Source organism: Equus asinus, chromosome 5, assembly GCF_041296235.1.
Source record: "Equus asinus isolate D_3611 breed Donkey chromosome 5, EquAss-T2T_v2, whole genome shotgun sequence".
NCBI classification, from domain to species: Eukaryota; Metazoa; Chordata; class Mammalia; order Perissodactyla; family Equidae; genus Equus; species Equus asinus.
Genome location: NC_091794.1, coordinates 9,267,482 through 9,286,294, shown reverse-complemented (window position 1 = coordinate 9,286,294; position 18,813 = coordinate 9,267,482). Strand labels below are relative to the sequence as shown.

At 37.2% G+C, this 18,813-nt stretch overlaps 1 protein-coding gene across 7 annotated transcripts in view; it reads left to right on the top strand.

Annotated features, from left to right (window-relative positions):
* The window catches only part of CBLB (Cbl proto-oncogene B), a 192,621-nt gene that overhangs the window by 130,903 nt on the left and 42,905 nt on the right, over positions 1-18,813 (top strand). For all 7 annotated transcript variants that reach the window (XM_014853222.3, XM_014853220.3, XM_014853221.3 and 4 more), the window contains exons 11-12: positions 15,150-15,335; positions 16,917-17,282. In XM_014853222.3, the coding sequence (XP_014708708.2) occupies positions 15,150-15,335; positions 16,917-17,282 (552 nt within the window). The remainder of the gene's footprint in view (positions 1-15,149; positions 15,336-16,916; positions 17,283-18,813) is intronic.

The following is an 18,813-nucleotide window of genomic DNA, read 5'->3' as shown; positions in this document are numbered from 1 at the left end:
ATAGGCACAGAACATTTTCTATTGGTATTGAAATCTACTACAGATAGATATAATAGAAGTGTCTGTTGGCCAGTAGGTAATTCTATTGGACAGAGCTTTATTAGATCATTCCTGTAGGTCCTTCTTGGAAGAAGCTAGGTCTTGGTGCAAAAGACCTTGGCTTTTAATAACCTAATGGTCTTAGTTTGGCCTGGATAGTTGACTGGAATCTAGCACTGGAATCAGCAAACTGTGGCCTGTTTTGGTTTGTTTGGTTGTCTGTGTGCCAAGAATGATTTTACATTTTAAATGGCTGTATATTTAAATGATTTTATAGGTACTTACATAATTTCCTTGATTTTGCATCTTGGCTTGCAAAGCCTAAAATATTTACTAGCTACCCCTTTAAGAAAAGGATTGCAATCTCTGGTCTAGGGCCCAGTAAGCATTTAAAGAATGTTTATTGAATGCATGGATAACAGGGAATGACAGAAAAGTATTTGAGAAACATACAACAGCTCAAATAGTTCATGTGACCTGGGTGATAATGTTTTCCAGCTAGGAAAAGGCATTTCAGTTTTCTTTACTAAATGGGTTTTCTTCTTTCAGTGATTCAAGTCAGGGGAGGGGAGTGGGGCCTTCAGAGTAGTTCTTCCAAGAACGCTGTGTTCCTTACTGCTTGGGGGAAAACAGCGTCTGCCCTCTGTGAGTTTGGGGAAACTTTCAGTTTCGGCCTGTTAGCCACACTTTACGTTGCAGCTGAGCCTCATTTCCGTAGTGCCACTGACCCTGAAAGGACTCTGCTAATGTGACATGGGCAGCAGATGCTCACAGGTGACTCTGACTTTCCCTGAGCTTTTCACCCACTCTCAAGACCGTGCCTGTTTTCTTCTCTCTCCCACACTGGTGAGCTTTCTGTCGAGGGAACTGAAAGATTTTTATAGTTTTCTTTTCTTTAGTCGACCTGTAAGAGATAGGACTGGCGCACTCAGACCTAACTGTCCCGGACGTCCCACTTCAGAGGCTTATTGGGCCATCAACAGGGTTGCCTCACGAAGGCTTCACCAGTTAGTAGTATGTCTGTGCTTTCCTGTGGCAGTTAGGTATTGGGGAAATTGAAAGGACTTGTAATTATTTGTTTTTAAGTTGCAAAATCGTATTTCCATTAAATGTCTTTATGTGCACTGAAGTGCCTCTGGTCAATTAAACAGATTGTGAACTTTGTAATATTTCTTAATTCTGGCCACTTAATTGTCAGTAAAACCTAAATTTTAGTGTAGATAAAGCAAAACATCAGTTCTTTCTGAATAATTGGGAAAAATGTTGCTATGACATTATATTCTCGTAATACTTTATATTTACGTCTATTTCAGGAGTTAGACTCCATTGTTAATGTTTTATTTAAAGGACTATCTTCTCCATAGGATTATTAATTTTTAAGTCCAGGCCCAATGTCATATTTATCTTTGTGTTTCCTGGCACCTAAATGCACTCAGTCAATATTTGTTAAATGAAATAATAAATGTACCTGCATGCTCACATATTCTCTGAGATCAATGACCTGATCTTATGCATCTTTTTATCTTTGTTCCAATCTGAGGACTGAATGCAAAAATATGTACAATACTTAAAATTATAGGTTTTGTCCAGTTCTGTCTTACAGGTGAGGTTATAAACAAATATCACATGGTCATTTGACATAATAGCTCTTCTGTCTGAATTTTCTTCCTCTCTATTTTTAAATCATTCTTTTGCCTCATTCATTCATTCATTTATTTGTTTTTAAAACATTTCATTCTCAACTCCAAGAGTGACTGTCAGTCATCATCCAACAGAATGATTCAATTTTCTTTATCTGCCATCTGAAATATTCATCTCATCTTTCTCCTCTTTTATGAGCAGGTTGATAACTGTATGGTGAAATCATTTCTGCCTGTCTTAAGCATATTGCATTCTTTAAACTAGTAGCACTTCTGTCGTAGCATAGAGGACTGAGGTGTTTGTATATCTGTTACCATGGTGATATCCTGCAGCTGGAGTGGATAAATAGTAGCATCTGGACATATAGAATGTATTTTTGTTATTTCTTTTATAAGAAGTTAGGTATGTCTAATAATGCTAATCTTTATAAAAGCAAGTAGAACCAAAAAATCCATAATACGGTGTATTGGTTGCCTTCCTGGATATAAGCTCTTTTATGATTTTGAATAGAGGTTTTAGATTTTGCTTGGAACTCTGCTGTTGGCTGAGTTCCCAAGCTGTCAGAATCTCTAGGATAACTGGATCTGATGTGAGCCTGGATGCAGTCTGGGGTGTGACTGGTACAGTCACATCCTTCTCTCTGACTTCAGTCAGATCAGAGCTAGCAAAAGGTGTTGCTAGTCAGAGTTTTGTTCATTTGGCCAAAGGTGTAATGGGAGTCTTAATAGTTCCTTAGCAGTTATGCTGATGGAACATATTATTCACCAAAGACATAAAATTAGAAACAGATAAAGATTTTCATACAAAACAAAAATGTTGACAGACTGACCTAGGATATGAACCGAGATTAATTCCTTTGGTCTCAAACATTATATTTTCTTAAAACAATATTCAAAATCTTTATGAATGGCCATATAAGAACAAAAACGGGTGTGGCCAGAGGTCAAGGGACCTATTCTTCTTTTGTCTTTTTTTGTACATTCTCCTAATGTTGCTGTCACCAATTAAAATGCATATTGCTAATTGAAAACTTAACATGTCATCTGATTCTTGCTTTTCCTAATAAGAAGTGTGAAAAAAGGATCCATCATGTCCGTGATCCTGAGGAAAGAGTTCATGTGTACAGGTCACAGTGTTTTTAGGAGAGTGTTGCCTTTTTAATGTGACTTAGATTTCAGCCATGCTGGGACAGTAAGGACAAAAATTACAGCGAAAGTGAGATACAAAGATAAACGTAGACGTTCAGATCATAGGACATGGTTCTCAGCTACTGGCAGTTCTGCCTCTTGAGTGCTCAGAAATATGTAGGGACATTTTTGATTTTTACAGTGGCTGAGTGGTGGGGGAAACCACTGGCATTTAGTGGGCAGGGCCAGAAGTGGGAAACATCCTACAGCCCATGGAACAGCCCCACCCAAGAAGAATGAATCCAATCACAATGCCAGTAGTCCTGACCTCTCCAGCTGTGCGTGGATGAGTCATTGATGACAGTAAACAATCCAAAGGTACAGGTTTCCTTGTTTGCCATTTAAATGCATTCTGTTTACTGATTTTCTTAAAGCTCTCCATGCAAAAGAGTAGCGTTTTCTTTATTAGTATGTGATTAACCAAGGGAAAATACTGCCTCATCTGAGTGCTATATGATGTTATAGGGGACCCTGAAAACATTGTTACATATTCCTCAAGAGTGGTTGGAATGTGTAGTAGTTAGAGAAGCACAGAACTCTGCTTCTCAGTTTGGGGTCAGCCTCCTGTGTAGACTGGGAGCCTTGGAGGGCAGAGGCCGGCCTTCCTCTTCGTCCTTGGAGCCTTGCATGGTGCCTGACGCACAGTCTGCCTTTGAGAAAGATTTCTTTTTCCTGCATGATCACTGGTGACACTTGTTCTTCACTGCACTCAAGGAGAGCTGTGGTCCCTGGACTCCAGCTGCCTGAGTTCATGTTCAAGTTTTGCTACTTAGTATCTATGCGCCTTTTGTTGGGTTTTGTTTTTTTTTAAAGATTTTATTTTTTTCCTTTTTTTCCCCAAAGCCCCCCAGTACATAGTTGTATATTCTTCATTGTGGGTCCTTCTAGTTGTGGCACGTGGGATGCTGCCTCAGCGTGGTTTGATGAGCAGTGCCATGTCCGCGCCCAGGATTCGAACCAACGAAACACTGGGCCACCTGCAGCGGAGCATGTGAACTTAACCACTTGGCCACGGGGCCAGCCCCTTTTGTTGGTTTTTTTTAACTCCCTCTGCCTCAGTGACCTTGTCTCTGAAACCCTACCTCTTAGAGTTGAGAGTAAATGAATTAATATATGTGAAATCATTGGAACAGTGCTAGTACCTAGTGAATGTTAAGTATTAGTTGTTATTAACATTTTTTATATATAGTATTATTTAAGACTCTTGAAATACTGTTGTATTTCTGAGCATTAAATATCAGTATTTTTGAAATGTCTACGAAAGTTTTTTCTTTTGGCTACTGTTACCTATCATTCTTTAGGAAGAATTAGACAAAACTGTATTGGGTTGACAAGCACTTGGTTTGATTTCTTTAATGTGTTAATATCTACATAGTTATTTCATTGCCTAGTCACATTAAGTAATTTACTATAAAATCAATCTTTAGGTTTAAAACTCAGAGAAAATACACAGTTGCCAACATGTCAGTGGAAATGCTATTTTAGTGACTAAGTAATTTAGATAAGCTTCTAACAGTCTTATTTTCGACATAAGTAAATGGAAATGATTAAGCATTCTCTAAAGAAGGATGAAGAACTACAGTACGTAGTAATTGCTTGTTGTTCAAACCAGCTGTACCTGGTATTTGGGGAACGCTAGGGGTTTCACATGAGAGCATTTTTCAGTGACTGCAGTTGATTCCTTTAATTCCCAGAATGTTCTTGTTTCTCAGCCATTTTTATGGAAATATTTCTGAATTATATGTCACCCTTCCCTGACTTCTCAAAATTGCCTGTGCAGCTGAGTGAACCAAAGGGCATAAGAAGCCACGACAGTCCACATGACAGACTTCTTGAAGCTTACATTTCACAACAAGATTTAAGGGAAAGTTGCATAAAGAGAAAGGAACCGTAAATTTAAATTTAAATCACATATATATTTGGATCAGGATGCGAAATTCATTTAAGTGTTTAAAGTGAAATATGAAACTTCAAAGAAACTTCGGGGTTATGGAGGCTAGTCACAAGCCAGGAGATTATGTCCTTCTCATAAAAGGTACTTCAAGAGGAAGCAGTATAATTCTGTGTAGTTAACAATGTTTAACTTTTTAATGGAGCGGTGCCTTGGGATTATTCCATCTGTGAGGCTGTTTGCACTTCTTTAAAGTTGACCCTATTGGCAATTTTATTGACCGCCTTCTTGTCAAACCTCAGGGAGAAGTCAGCTCTTACTCCCGTCAGTATTTCTCCAAGTATAAGTTTCTAACCGTTTTCCTGTTCTTCATTGCTTCTTGTTTGTAGTATCCAAAATTTCCAGAAGTTATTAGTGGAACGTAAACAATAATAATTACTTAAAATAGTGAACCTCATTTTACACACAAATCAAATATCCATGTTCTTAGTAAGGGAGCAAGGTGCCTGCATTCCGTTCCTACAGGGAGAGATGCAGCAGAATTTTTCCCCTCATTTAGAGGGCTTTTCTTTGGTTTGGTTGGTGGTTGTTTCATTTTGTTTTGTTTTTGTATTGTAAGACTTTTGGAACAGTTTAACGTACACAGCAAAATTGAAGGAAACACAGAGATTTCTCATGTACCCCAAGCCTCCCCCGTTATCAACATCCCCAACCAGAGTGGGACATTTGTTACAATTGATGAACCTACGTGGACACATCGTAATCACCCATAGTCTTTAGTTTACATTAGGGTTCACTTTTGGTGTGGTACATTCTGTGGGTTTGAAAAAATGTTTAGTGACATGTGTCACCATTATACTATTATGCAGAGTATTTTCATTGCCCTAAAAATCCTCTGTTCTCCTCCCCCAAAAGATCAGGCAACCACTGATCTTTTTACTGTCTCCCTAGCTTTGCCTTTTCCAGAATGTCATGTAGTGGGACTCATATAGTATGTAGCCTTCTCAGATTGGCTTATTTCTCTTAGTAATATGCATTTAAGGTTCCTCCATGTCTTTCCATGGCTTGATAGCTCATTTAGTACTCATTTAGATAGCTTTTAGTACTGAATCATATTTCGTTGTCTGGATGTATCACAGTTTATTTATCCATTCACCTACTGGAAGACATCTCGTTTGCTTCCAAGTTTTGGGAATTAAGAATAAAGCAGTTATAAACATCTTTGTACAGGTTTTTGTGTAGGCATAGTTTTCAACTCCTTTGGGTAAGTAACAAAGGAGCATGATTGCTGTATTGTGTGGTAAGAGTATGTTTAGTTTTGAAAGAAACTACCAAACTGTCTTCCAAACTGGCTGTACCATTTTTCATTCCCACCAGCAATGAATGAGAGTTCCTGTTGGTCCACATCTTTGTTAGCACTTGATGTTGTCAGTGTTGTGGATTTCGGCCCTTCAAAAAGGTGTACAGTAGGGTCCCCCCGTATCCACTGTGGATGTGTCCCAAGACCCCCGGTGGATGCCTGAAACCACGGATAGTACTGAACCCTATATACACTATGTTTTTCCCTATGCATACATACCTATGATAAAGTTTAATTTATAAATTAGGCACAGTCTGAGATTAACAACAATAACTGATATAAAATAGAACAATTATAACAATATATTGTAATAAAAGTTATGAATGTAGTCTCTGTCTCTCTCAAAATATCTTATTATACTGTACTCACCCTTCTTGTGATGATGGGAGATGATAAAATGCCTACGTGATGAGATGAAGGGAGGTGAATTACATAGGCTTGTGACACAGGGTTAGGCTATCATTGACCTTCTGATGATGTATCAGATATGTCAGAGGAGGAGCATCTGCTCCCGGACCCCGCTTGACTGCAGGTAACTGAAACTCGGAAAGCGAAACCATGGAGGAGGGGCGCTACTATAGAGTGATCTCGTTGTTTGAATTTGCATTTTCCTGATGACATAGAACGTGCAGCATTTTTTCATATGCTTACTTGCTGTCTGTCTGTCTTTGGTGAGGTGTCTGTTAAGGTCTTTGGCCCATTTTTAAATCTGATTGTTAGTTTTCTTATTGTTGAGTTTTAAGAGTTCTTTGTATATTTTACATAACAGTCGTTCATCAGATGTGTCTTTTCCAGATGTTTTCTTCTAGTCCGTGGCTTGTCTTTTTAATTTCTTGATAGTTTCTTTTGCAGAGCAGAAGTTGGTAATTTTCATGAAGTCCAGCTTATCAATTCTTTCTTTCATGGGTCATGCCTTTGGTGTTGTATCTAAAAAGTGATCAGCAAACCCAAGGTCGTCTGTATTTCTTCTATGTTATCTCCTAGGAGTTTTATAATTTTGCATTTTATATTTAGGTTTGTGGTCCATTCTGAGTTAATTTTCGGGAAGGCTGTAAGGTCTGTGTCTAGATTTCTTTTTTTTGAGTGTGGGTGTCCAGTTGTTTCAGCACCATTTGTTGAAAAGACTGTCTTTGCTCCATTGGACTGCCTTTGCTCCTTTGTCAGAGATCAGTTGACTATTTTTGTATGCATCTATTTCTGAGCTCTCTGTTTTGTTCCACTGATGTATTTAGCTATTTTCTTTTTTTTGCCAATACCACTCAGTTTTGATTACTGTAGCTTTGTAGTAGGTCTGGAAGTCAGGTGGTGTCAGTCCTTCAGCTTTGTTCTTCTCCTTCAATATTGTGTTGACTATTCCAGGTCTTTTGTCTTCGTATAAACTTTGTAATCCTTTTGAGGATATCCACAAAATAACTTGCTGGGATTGCATTGAATCTACAGATCAAGTTGGGAGGACTTTTCTTTTTCACTCTGAGTTTCTCCCTAAATTCCTGCAGATAAGGCTTCTGGAAGTGTGACTGTGGATAAGCAGGAAATGGTTATATTGTTCTTACACCACATTCCTCATATAAGCTTCTGTTTATTGTCTAAAGGGAACAAAGGCATAGGTACTCCAAAATAGACAATGTAAGTCGCTTATACTGTAAATTACATATGGGTATATGTGTGTGTGTCTGTAATTGTTCTTGTAATAGATACCTTCTGAATAGTATTCTGTATAGGGTATTATTTTAGAGACTTTAGATTTTATATTCACCAGTTAATATGAGAAAAAAAGAACCAAGAGAATATTCACAAGGGAAATAAACTTAGAATATTATATTTTATGTGATAAAAGTTTTATCAGTATCTTTCATTAATTTTCATGCATTTAGAGCAAAATGTTGATCCTGTAAGAGTCCTTCTCATCATCCTTATTATACGTGCATCTACTTTGTTCAGGTATGAAAATTCATTAAGTGAAAATCTTGTTAGAAATATTACAAAGTTGACTTTGATTATCTCCGGGATTGTCAGAACTCTCATTAGTAATTGGAGAGGTTTTCTCTTGTCTTGTTTTTAATAATAGCCTGGCTGGGTTTGAAGTTTCTTACCAAATGTTTTTCCATTTCCATAATAGTGGACCTTATTAAAGCTTTTATAAAATCACTCTTTAAAAGGTGTGGGTAAAATGAAGAGTGACTAAAATAGGACAAGTCCCCGATTATTATTGGTAATTGCTGAGCATGCTGAGATGGGCTTTTGACTACTTTACGTCTTGGGCCTTTTCTCTCAGGATTTTCTGTCAAAATTGCAAATTCATATTTCTGTATTCATTATGGTAGTCATTAGCATCCTATTCTAAGTACTAAAGAATTCTGTAAATTTTGTCAGAGAAATGAGGAATAGCATTTATTCATTTCATGAAGAAAAGGGCTGGGAAAAATTTTTGAATATGTAGACATAAAATAATGAAATATGGTCTTTAAATTTCGAGAGCACCAGGATTCCAGTTTGTTCAAGATGTACTCGTCAGCTACCAGTATTAAAGAACTTGAGAGAAGTTGTTAGACAAGTATGCTTGTATGATAATGATATAGGCAGGAATTAAGGCGCCCAGCTTTTGTATTTTGAAAGGAGCTAAAACGAAAAAAGACAATTTTTTCTAAAGTTCTGAGAACAAGCATAATACTAGAAAAAAGTGAGAGTTACTGAAAATCAAAGTAAAGGAATGGAATTATACAAATCAGCTGTCCTGTAACTTGAAAGGATGGCTCCATTCTTCCAAACTCTTGCAGTTATCTCTATATAAATGATTCTTTTTAATATTGTTCAGTGAATTCTGTAACAGTTAGTTCTGTGTCCACATCCTACTTCCCATACTTTACTAATTAATTTTTCTGAAGCTTTCCATTTCTTTATCCTAACCTAACAGAGTGGACAGGTAAAGATGAAGGAGTGACAAAAGAAGGAATTCATTTAAGGCAATGGCAAAAAGGACATGATCCTTTTAAGAATCTCTGGATTAATATGCCTTTTTTATTATACTAATCAGATTTTATTTATTCATTAAGAAATTAAAACCACAAGAGTGGAGGTGAAATCTCTACCATAAAATAATTAGAAAATGAATTAAATTGGGAAAAAAGTATTTACAACAATTGTAACATATAGAGGTTCACTATCCTAATATATAAAGAGCTCGTTAAAATCATTGAGGGGTAAATAAAAGAATATGATAGATAATAAAACAGAAAAAGCCAGTAATCCAAAGAAGAAATAATGCAAACAGTGTATTTTTTTTTTGCTAATTATTTGTCAAAAAACTTCAAATTTACACATCAACTTGGGCCATTGAAATGCCAATCAAGTATCAAACAAAAAATCAAAACTAGAATTACTCTTATGCCTTTGAAGTTTGTACACTGGTAACCATCACACCTGACTAGTAGAGGAATAAATTGGTTTTACCATCTTGACAGCAAAAGGGTTTTAGAGATATTCATGAACTTTGACATAGTTATGAGTATATTGTCCTATGCTCAAAAAATTCTATGATTTTTGTCCTTAAAAATTAAAGTACGTATGGTGAAAGACTTCTTTATATTGTTGCTTTCTAATAGAGAAAAATTGGTAAATGTTCACAGCAAGGGAAGAGTTATGTAAATATTGGTATATCCATAAAATTCACCCTTTAAAATTATATTCATGAAGAATGTTTAATGGTGCTAAAGTTCTTTGGGTCTGATATTGACCAATATAGCGCAGATTAAAAATTGTGTATGTGGTTAGGAGCCATCACCAATGGCTGTGTAGATGTTCTCAAAACATCTTTATATTTTCCTATAATTCCAAAATTTTATTCAGTGAAATTGTGTTCTTAATAATGAGGAAAAAAGTGAAATGAAAACACCATTGAAAAGACACAAGGAGAGGCATGCCCACACCTGTGAAACTCATTTGCTGTGGTAAACACTTTGACAGCAGGCATCCCCTAAACTCATGGACCTACTCACACTCTTCAGCTCCTCTTCCTCTTATTATTTGTTCTCTCTATACTTAGACACTGTCTAGATCAAGATGAAAAAACAAAAATTGGTGTTAAATGCAATGTTAGATTTTTGTGCTAATGGTCAAAGTTAATTACAGCAAATAATCCAAGTGGCATTTCTGTTTGGCTTTTGAATGCATTGTGAGACTTTAGTCTAATTATTTGTTTAAATATTTGATTTTGTTGCTCTTGCTTTGTTTGGGTCTGATACTGAGACAGATTGTCTATGACAAAATAAGAAGGATGGGAACCTTCAAGAGAGTTAAAGATATCTCCAATAGAGTTATCTTTTGGGAGTGAAGATGAGCAAGCTCTGGAACTTTGGAGATGTAATAGGTGGCATTCTGTCCCTTCTGTATCAAAATAGTCAGTGTTCCTAACTGTGTCATCCAAATAAAAATTAAATGCTCTATAGCAGCCTTGATTTTACCATACTTCATTTAATTTTCTTAAGCCATAAAGTCTCCACAAAACAGATTAACCTTATTCTGTAATCTGCAGGTAACAATATCAACAGGTGGTGATTTATACAAGACTACATGTCATTTTAAAGTTCTGGCTGAAACTTAAATATCATAGGGAATATGTGTATATGAAGTCAGACTACATGTTTAGTTATATGGTTATTAAAGAAAACATCCTTATTCTTTGTAATCAGTTGGCATTACAGTTTGATAGCCACACTTGTAATTCACGTATTCCAATCCAGTGTATCCCTATCAACAAAACACTCACCTGGTGTTATTCAGGATTTAAACACATGCTTTCCTACTCTTCTACTCAAGATGTTTCATGTATATGTATTAAATCTGCGTTTCTGTACATAGTGGACATTAGAGATTATGAGGCATGCTGGATAAATCAGTAAGAGGTGATTAAGTTAGCACAGTTCACAGTCTTAGAATTTAAGCCTGAGCCAGAGGATAGGGTCCAGGTTTGTTTGTTGTTGTTTTTCCCCAACAACTCTCTTTGTCGCCTGTCAGAAGTAGAGAAAGATCAGTGGCCCGTGTGTTCCTCGGCTGGGGATTAGCTCTGTGGAAGAAGGCAGAGAAGAAGCCTGAGGGAAATGTCTGATTGTGGAATCTATGTGTGGAATAATATAAATGTGTAGAATAAAGATGACTGGTCACATCCCTTTGTCACATCTCAGCTGTAAGATATGTTTTATACCTGATAACTATGGGAATTGTGATACTCTAGAAATCAAAGTCCTTTAAAAGGCTATTAAATATTTAAATATTATATGGAGACAGAGGTGTAGTTTATGCAAGAAATACTATCAATCTATGTTAAATCAATCTATCTTGCTTTTTATTTTCAGAAGGCAAAAATGGGCAAACTCTCTATTCTTAAAGTTAAGCTGATAATTTTTTTTTTTTTGAGGAAGATTAGCCCTGAGCTAACTGCTGCCAATCCTCCTCTTTTTGCGCTGAGGAAGACTGGCCCTGAGCTAACGTCTGTGCCCATCTTCCTCTACTTTATATGTGGAACGCCTACCACAGCATGGTGTGCCAAGCAGTGCCATGTCCGCACCCGGGATCTGAACCAGCGGACCCTGGGCCGCCAAAGCCTAACGTGCACACTTAACCACTGTGCTACCGGGCCGGCCCCTGAACTGATAAATTTTGATATCATGAATTTTTTTGATGATGTTGTTTTGGCATTTTTGTTTTTTATTTGGTGAGGCCCTGAGCTAACGTCTGTTGCCAGTCTTCCTCTTTTTTTTTTTTGCTTGAGAAAGATTGTCCCTGAACTAACATCTGTGCCAGTCTTCCTTCATTTTGTATGTGGGATGCCACCACAGCATGGCTTGATGAGTGGTGTGTACGTCCATGCCCAGGATTGGAACCTGTGAACCCCAGGCTGCTGAAGGAGAGCACGTGAACTTAACCACTACACCACCTGCCCAGCCCCAGTGATTTTTTAATGTCTCATCTAAGAATTTAATTATGAGCTGGAGAGTGAAGCATTGCGTTAGGCTTCTTTCCACCTTAGACTTTCAAATAGGAAGGAAAGAAAAAGGGAGGCTATTCAAATAAATGAGAAGTGACCTCTTCATGTGACTGTCTGCTGACACCGTCTACTAAAAATGTTTCCAGATGTTCATAGTTAGCATTCAGTTTTTTTCAGCAATAAAAGTTAGTGCAAAGTTGCAATGCTCTAGTTGCAGAATAGTTGATAGCGCAAAAGGTTCAGCAAAAAATAATACAGTCTTAAATATCTTAAATATAGTATTCTTAAATTATCTACTCTTACATGGGAATTTTACTGTATTTAGGAGAACTCGGGAAAGTGAAAAAGTTATGGTGAATTTAGTCCAAATAATCAATAAAGATAAAGTGCTTTTTGATGCTTCACATACTAATATATCCTGCATAAAATCCTTCTAACTAAGCCAACTTACAGATATTGTCATGCTTCAAAATGAATTAGTTCTTCAGGAGGACAGTGTATAATCACCTTGAGAACACAATATAAATTGTGCTAAGCAAGGTCTGCTTCCATTTACATTCACAAAGCTGCTCTTCTTCATTCACAAAGTGTGTTCTTCTGGAAGTATCTAGAAGTTCAAGGTTATTGCTGCACCACACACATTAGTTTGGACGTCTGTCCTGAGGATTTTCAGTATACCCTTTCAATATCTAACAAGTCCTTCACTCATTTCGAATCAAATCCATTCCATTATTTGAACAAACTAAGAATTTAGTAATTGCTTAAATGATAATAAGTAATTCAGTGTAAAGCTAGAAGTCAAGTTCTGATAGTGAGGGTGGGCTGTTGGCTCTGTGAGAATTCTCTTTCTTATCTCCAGTAATGAGAGAAGCAGGAAGATGGCTGTGGAATAAACGTGCTTGGAGGAGAGTAGGTCTGGTTTGACAGTCTCTGCAGGGTGTGCACCAAGCATGGAACGATTTCTCTGCAGGTGACTGACTGACTGAAGTACTATGCGTTCCCTGTATATATAACAAACTGTTTGGGACAGGAACTTGTGGACGGCTTGGCTTCTTGAGTCTTTTTTTGTGAAGGATAGTAAACAGATCCACAAACCATTTTTATCGGGTAACAGTTTTGCTAGTTCTTAGAGAATGTGATTTATGCTACTGGGAACTGTGGAGAATTAGACGTCATGTGATCTGAAATGCTACGATTCTGTGACGCACATAGGTTTACATCAGGAGATCTTTCTGTTCTGTTGATGATCATGTTGGGATTGGTTTTACTCCCTAAGTTTCAAATTCATGATCATGTCGGGCCCCATGATTCTAGGGTAGAATTGTCTTAAGAATCACTGGCTGCATTAAAATCATTTTATGACTGTAGAATTTCTACTTTTTCTTCTTCAATTTAGTAACAATTGAAATTGTTTTGCCTTATCATAGGTAAGAGATATGAAAAAGAATCATGAAATTACTGAAGGAGAAGTTTCTTAAAATTGTGTAAAATTATGTCTAAATATATTGAGTAGCTTCTGTTTAGCTACTCAAATTTATTTCTAAAAAGCCTTTACAAGGGAGAGCATAACTTCCCACTCCTTAAGTGCAGGCTGCACATAGTAACTTCCTTCCAAAGAGTACAGTTTGGAAAGGGGGAGAAAAGAGAGGAACTTTACAGAGAAGAAACCTGGGTGGTCGTCCCTCAGCCGGCTCATCAGGGCCAGCATCAACAGTGACGAGTCACAGGGATGACAAGGACCCTTGAAGCTCTGTGGTTAAATGTTACTTTACCTCCCAGGTCTTCCTTCCAAAAGCCCATAACCCCAGTCTAATGATGAGAAAAACATCAGGGAAACCCCAGTTTCAGTTCGTTAGAGAAAAAGCCTTACGCCGTGTAACTAAGCGCAGATTGCTGACAAATCTATTGTCCCATCTTAGTTAAAGATGCTATGGCTAAATCTTTCTCACTGTTGTTAAGAGTTCGAATTAAAGTGTCAATTGTTGACATCAACTACTCTTATAAATGTGAGTAATGTTAGAGGGAAATGGCTTAACAACAAGCTTAGAGTTCTTTATAAATAGTAGCATTAGGAAACAGCTGAATATCAAAGCGTGATAGATTAATGTAGTAGGTTTAAAAATTAAGCCTGGATCTCCAAAGAGCTAGTAATGTGGCCTTGAAAAGGACACTGCCCACGATTTCAGAACAGATTCTTGTTTATCCTAGTGAGGCTATTTGATTAAACAGTATGATTTTTATACCAAGTAGCAATCAGGTTATATCGCGTTAAAAAAAAAAAGACAGGAACAAACTTCCAAAATAGAAAGGGTTACATATGTACAAATCAAAGTACTTTTTGTTGGCTTTTTGATGCTATTTTGTCTATCAGACAAGATGGAAAACCTGTAGTGGCATAGAACTGTATCAGTTTTTACCAGAAGTACAAACTTTCCTAGATTTAGTTCATTGTTTTTAAAGGAAAAAACATTAAACTTGAGGATTTCTTTCCCATGTGAAGGCTTGAGAAGAAAACATTTGGGCTTAAATCTGTTTATTTTAAATCACTATTTTTTTTAAACTCTACCTGATTTAATTGGTTCGTAGGAAAGTACACTATGCACTGGATATATATTTTGTATGGAACGAAATAATTTCTAAGTTCTAGAGTGCTAGAATGTACTACAAATCAAAGACTGAAGAAAATTCTACAATATGGATAACCAAGAGCAATGTGCATTACTGCATTGTGAATTTCTGGGATTCTTCATGAAACGTGGATGGGTTTCCAGAAGAATGTCTGCGTTTGATTGTTCTTAAACTGTGCTTTTGCTGTTCTTTTTTCCTAAGCCCTTTCTAAGCAATGTGTAGGAGAAACTTATTCATTTATTCTTTATGTAATACTGCCATTGAGGGACAACGTGAGCTCTTTCCGTCTATTAATCAGAGTAAACTAAGTGAGTTTAACAGACGTTCAGTGGCAGACACCTTCTCAAAACTAAATGTCGTCTTTAAGAACTGAAAGGCATACGCTTTCCACATTGAATAAACAACGTTTTTCTCTTTTAGTGCACTGACAGGCAGAATTCACCGGTCACATCACCAGGATCCTCTCCCCTTGCACAGAGAAGAAAACCACATCCAGACCCTCTCCAGATCCCACATCTGAGCCTGCCCCCCGTGCCCCCTCGCCTGGACCTGATTCAGAAGGGCATAGTGCGGTCTCCCTGTGGCAGCCCAACTGGTTCCCCAAAGGTAAATCAATTTTATTAGAAACACACACGATAATTTTATGTGACAATTATCGACTGCTCAGCTTCTTTTAAATTCCATGGCTCATATTTTTTGTGCTCTTGTTTATGAATAACTTTGATGGGTTTCTTATTTTGTTGATGGTGAGCCCACGATCGTGTTTCTGGCTTTATTACTATAAAAGTTAACAGAGTTATTCAGAGAGAGCATGTGTCTGTAACAGCCCCCTGATTTGCTAAAATAAATAGAGTCAGAATAGTTATTCTATAAAATGGATTTAGAAGTCATTATATGTATTAAAATAAACTGCATGCTCTTATCAAATGATATTTTACACTCATTTTCGTAGTGTCAGGACAAGAAAAATATGATGGCAGTGTATTTGCATAAGAGCTTAAGGTGTGATAAATTATCACCCATGTTTCAAGGTGACTCAGAAGAGGAAATTATATGTACTTTTAATACCTGAAGGAATTAATTACAAAGAATTACAATATTTGCAAAGTAATTACATTACTGTTTAATATTAAAGACATAATTCTAATTCTGTGAATCTAAGCCCACAGTTTATTCTAATTCTGTGCAAATTTTTTCCAGATTTGATAAGAGCACATCATTTTGCTTTATTAAATACAAGATTTTAGAAATTAATTCCATTTGGTAATATGCTTTATAGTCTAAAATTAGCTGGAAGCACAATATTTTAGTAGTGTTTGATTTTTCTACATTATAGTCAACTTGGTTTTAAGATCGTATTAAGACATTTTGGAATGTTATTTAGTCAGAATTATGTAAGTACACAACACATTCCTTTTTTCTGTGGTATTTTCTAACAATAAAGGCACAAATCATTCATCAAATGAACCATAGTAATAAAAATAAAAGCTAAAAAAGTCACAGGGGTTCAGTTCAGTGGCGTATACCTTCATATTTCCATGGAAGAATCAGACTGTTGTGGGGTTTTCTTTTCATTTTAAGGATTCATAAAATTCAAGTAAGATCTATAAATGATGCTCCTCTATTATTTGTGATTTTTCACTATTCTGCTAATAACTGATGAAAGAAAGAACCACAGCAAATTTGCTTCTTACCATTTGCTCTGTATTGCCATGGCGGACGCAAAAATGGCAAAACCAACACTAAGTCTTCCAGAGACTTTACAAATTAGGTTGCTCTTTAAAGGTAGAACTATGACGACTTTGATGAGCCTCTTCTCTCTCTCCTAAATCATGGAAATGTGCAAATAAATTAATGACTCAATATTCTTTTAATGTCAACCAGTCAAAATCATCAAATAATTTTGATATTCTGCTTTTTCTTGTATGGTCTCTATAATCCTACTATTTGACTTTGTGTACTCATTTTCTACAAAACTCCTAAAGAAATATATTTATATGAGTCGTTCATTAAATTTTTAAAATTTCATTAACTGCTGATAAAAAGAAACTTATGGAAAGATGGCGTAGTAAGCTAATAAAGCTCCATGAGGCCTTAGAAAACAAAAGCAATGATATACTGGTCTGGAAGTCGTTTCAGTGCATGGGGCAACTTTTGATTTTCTTTTTTCCTCTTGTGTCTCTTTAGTCTTCTCCCTGCATGGTGAGAAAACAAGATAAACCGCTGCCAGCACCACCTCCTCCCTTGAGAGATCCTCCTCCCCCTCCACCTGAGAGACCTCCCCCTGTCCCACCTGACAATAGACTGAGTCGTCACTTCCATCACATGGAAAGTGTGCCTTCCAGAGACCAGCCGATGCCTCTAGAAGCCTGGTGCCCTCGGGATGTGTTTGGGACTAATCAATCTGTGGGATGTCGACTGCTAGGGGATGGCTCTCCGAAGCCTGGAATCACAGCTAGTTCGAATGTAAATGGAAGGCACAGTAGAATGGGCACTGACCCAGTGCTTATCAGGAAACACAGACGCCACGATCTGCCTGCAGAAGGAGCCAAGGTAAGAAATCTGCAAAGCAGAAGATAAACAGTCTGCTTAAACTCTTCTGATCAGAGGTAGTGTCAAAGGTTGGACAGTGTCTTTTTGCCCAGTGTGGCACTTCCCTGCAGGTCTTTAATTATCTCCAAGTTATAAATAATCAGAAGCTCATTAAAACTTGAACTTAAAAGAAGTTGTCAAGAAGAAGGTTCGAAATGATTTAATTTTAATGTGAAGACACGAGACAGTTTGCCAGAGATTTATTTCACTCTCCCTTATTTCATCTGCCAAAAATTTTTCCCGTTAACAACTTGTTGGTGGGAGAACCAGCACTCTTTTTTTTTTTAACTCTCCTAGCTCTATCTAATTTGAAAAAGAGTTGTGTATTTATAGTATATCATAAATCAGTCACTGGAGTTGTTGTTGCCCAGCACAGTACACCTGAGGCAGCCAGGTAAAATGAACTTCTCACATACCTAAAAACACCAAGTCCACTGCACTCTTACCGAGCAAGTATTCCTCCATAAAACTCAGGGAGACTCTCACACTTGTTGAGCTCTTACGTGAAGGACATCACCACTGTCGTTCATAGGTCCAGGAAAGAATTGAAGTGTAGAGGGAACCAAAGAGGCAGCAGCAGAAATCATTGAGTTTATGACTCTTTGTAGGCCTTTGGCAGAGGTATAATATTTTCTGGTATCTGCTTCGATGACATTTTTGGCTCTGCGATCAGATCGCTGCCATCTTTTCTCAGCTGAAGGGGGTTTTGCCTCGTTTGAAGACTGCAATGTTAAAGTGACCTCATCTCTATTGATCTTAAATTGTTACTTGAGGTGACTGATCTGTTCCTTCAAAATAATGGCTTGCAGTTGGTGAGTTAATCCTATAAGATATTCAAGAAATGAAGAAGTGTAAAGTGTGACATGTACTCGACTCTTGTGTGCACGTGCGTGTGTGTGCACGTGTGAAGGTAAAGTGATAATGAAAACTGTGTATGATAATGTTTAGCCTCAGTGATATTCTAGGGTAGCCAGGATAGGAAGAGTCATAACCGTCTAGTATGGCGTTCAAAACAGAGGCAAGAAGTGCTGGTGGTTTGCCGTGACTCTTCGTCAGTGACTCGGCTTGGTACTGTCAGTCTCCTCGTCTGTTATATACAAGAAGCTCTAAAGCTTTCCTCCGAGGTCATGTAAATACGATGTAAGTGGAAGAGAAAGCACTTAGAAAAGAAATTTTTGTAATGCTCTCTGAAAATGGAGAGCTTTTCAGCCTTAGAACAATGTTTCCACAGACTGGAATCCTGCTTGGAGGGACCTGCCAGTCTTTTATTTTTTTTTTTTCAGTGATTTTTTTTTTTTCTCTCTAGCTTCTATCACTTTTCATTCATATATGATCATACTTGTCTTGAGAAGAGTGGTGGAGTGAGCTCCGACAGAATTGCCTGGTTACATCTCAGCAGCATGTTACAGTTTATTTTCTGAAAGGACTTTAGAAATACTTAGAATAATTACCTTAGCCAATTGGTTGAAGACCTCTTGTTTCAGGGTTCCTT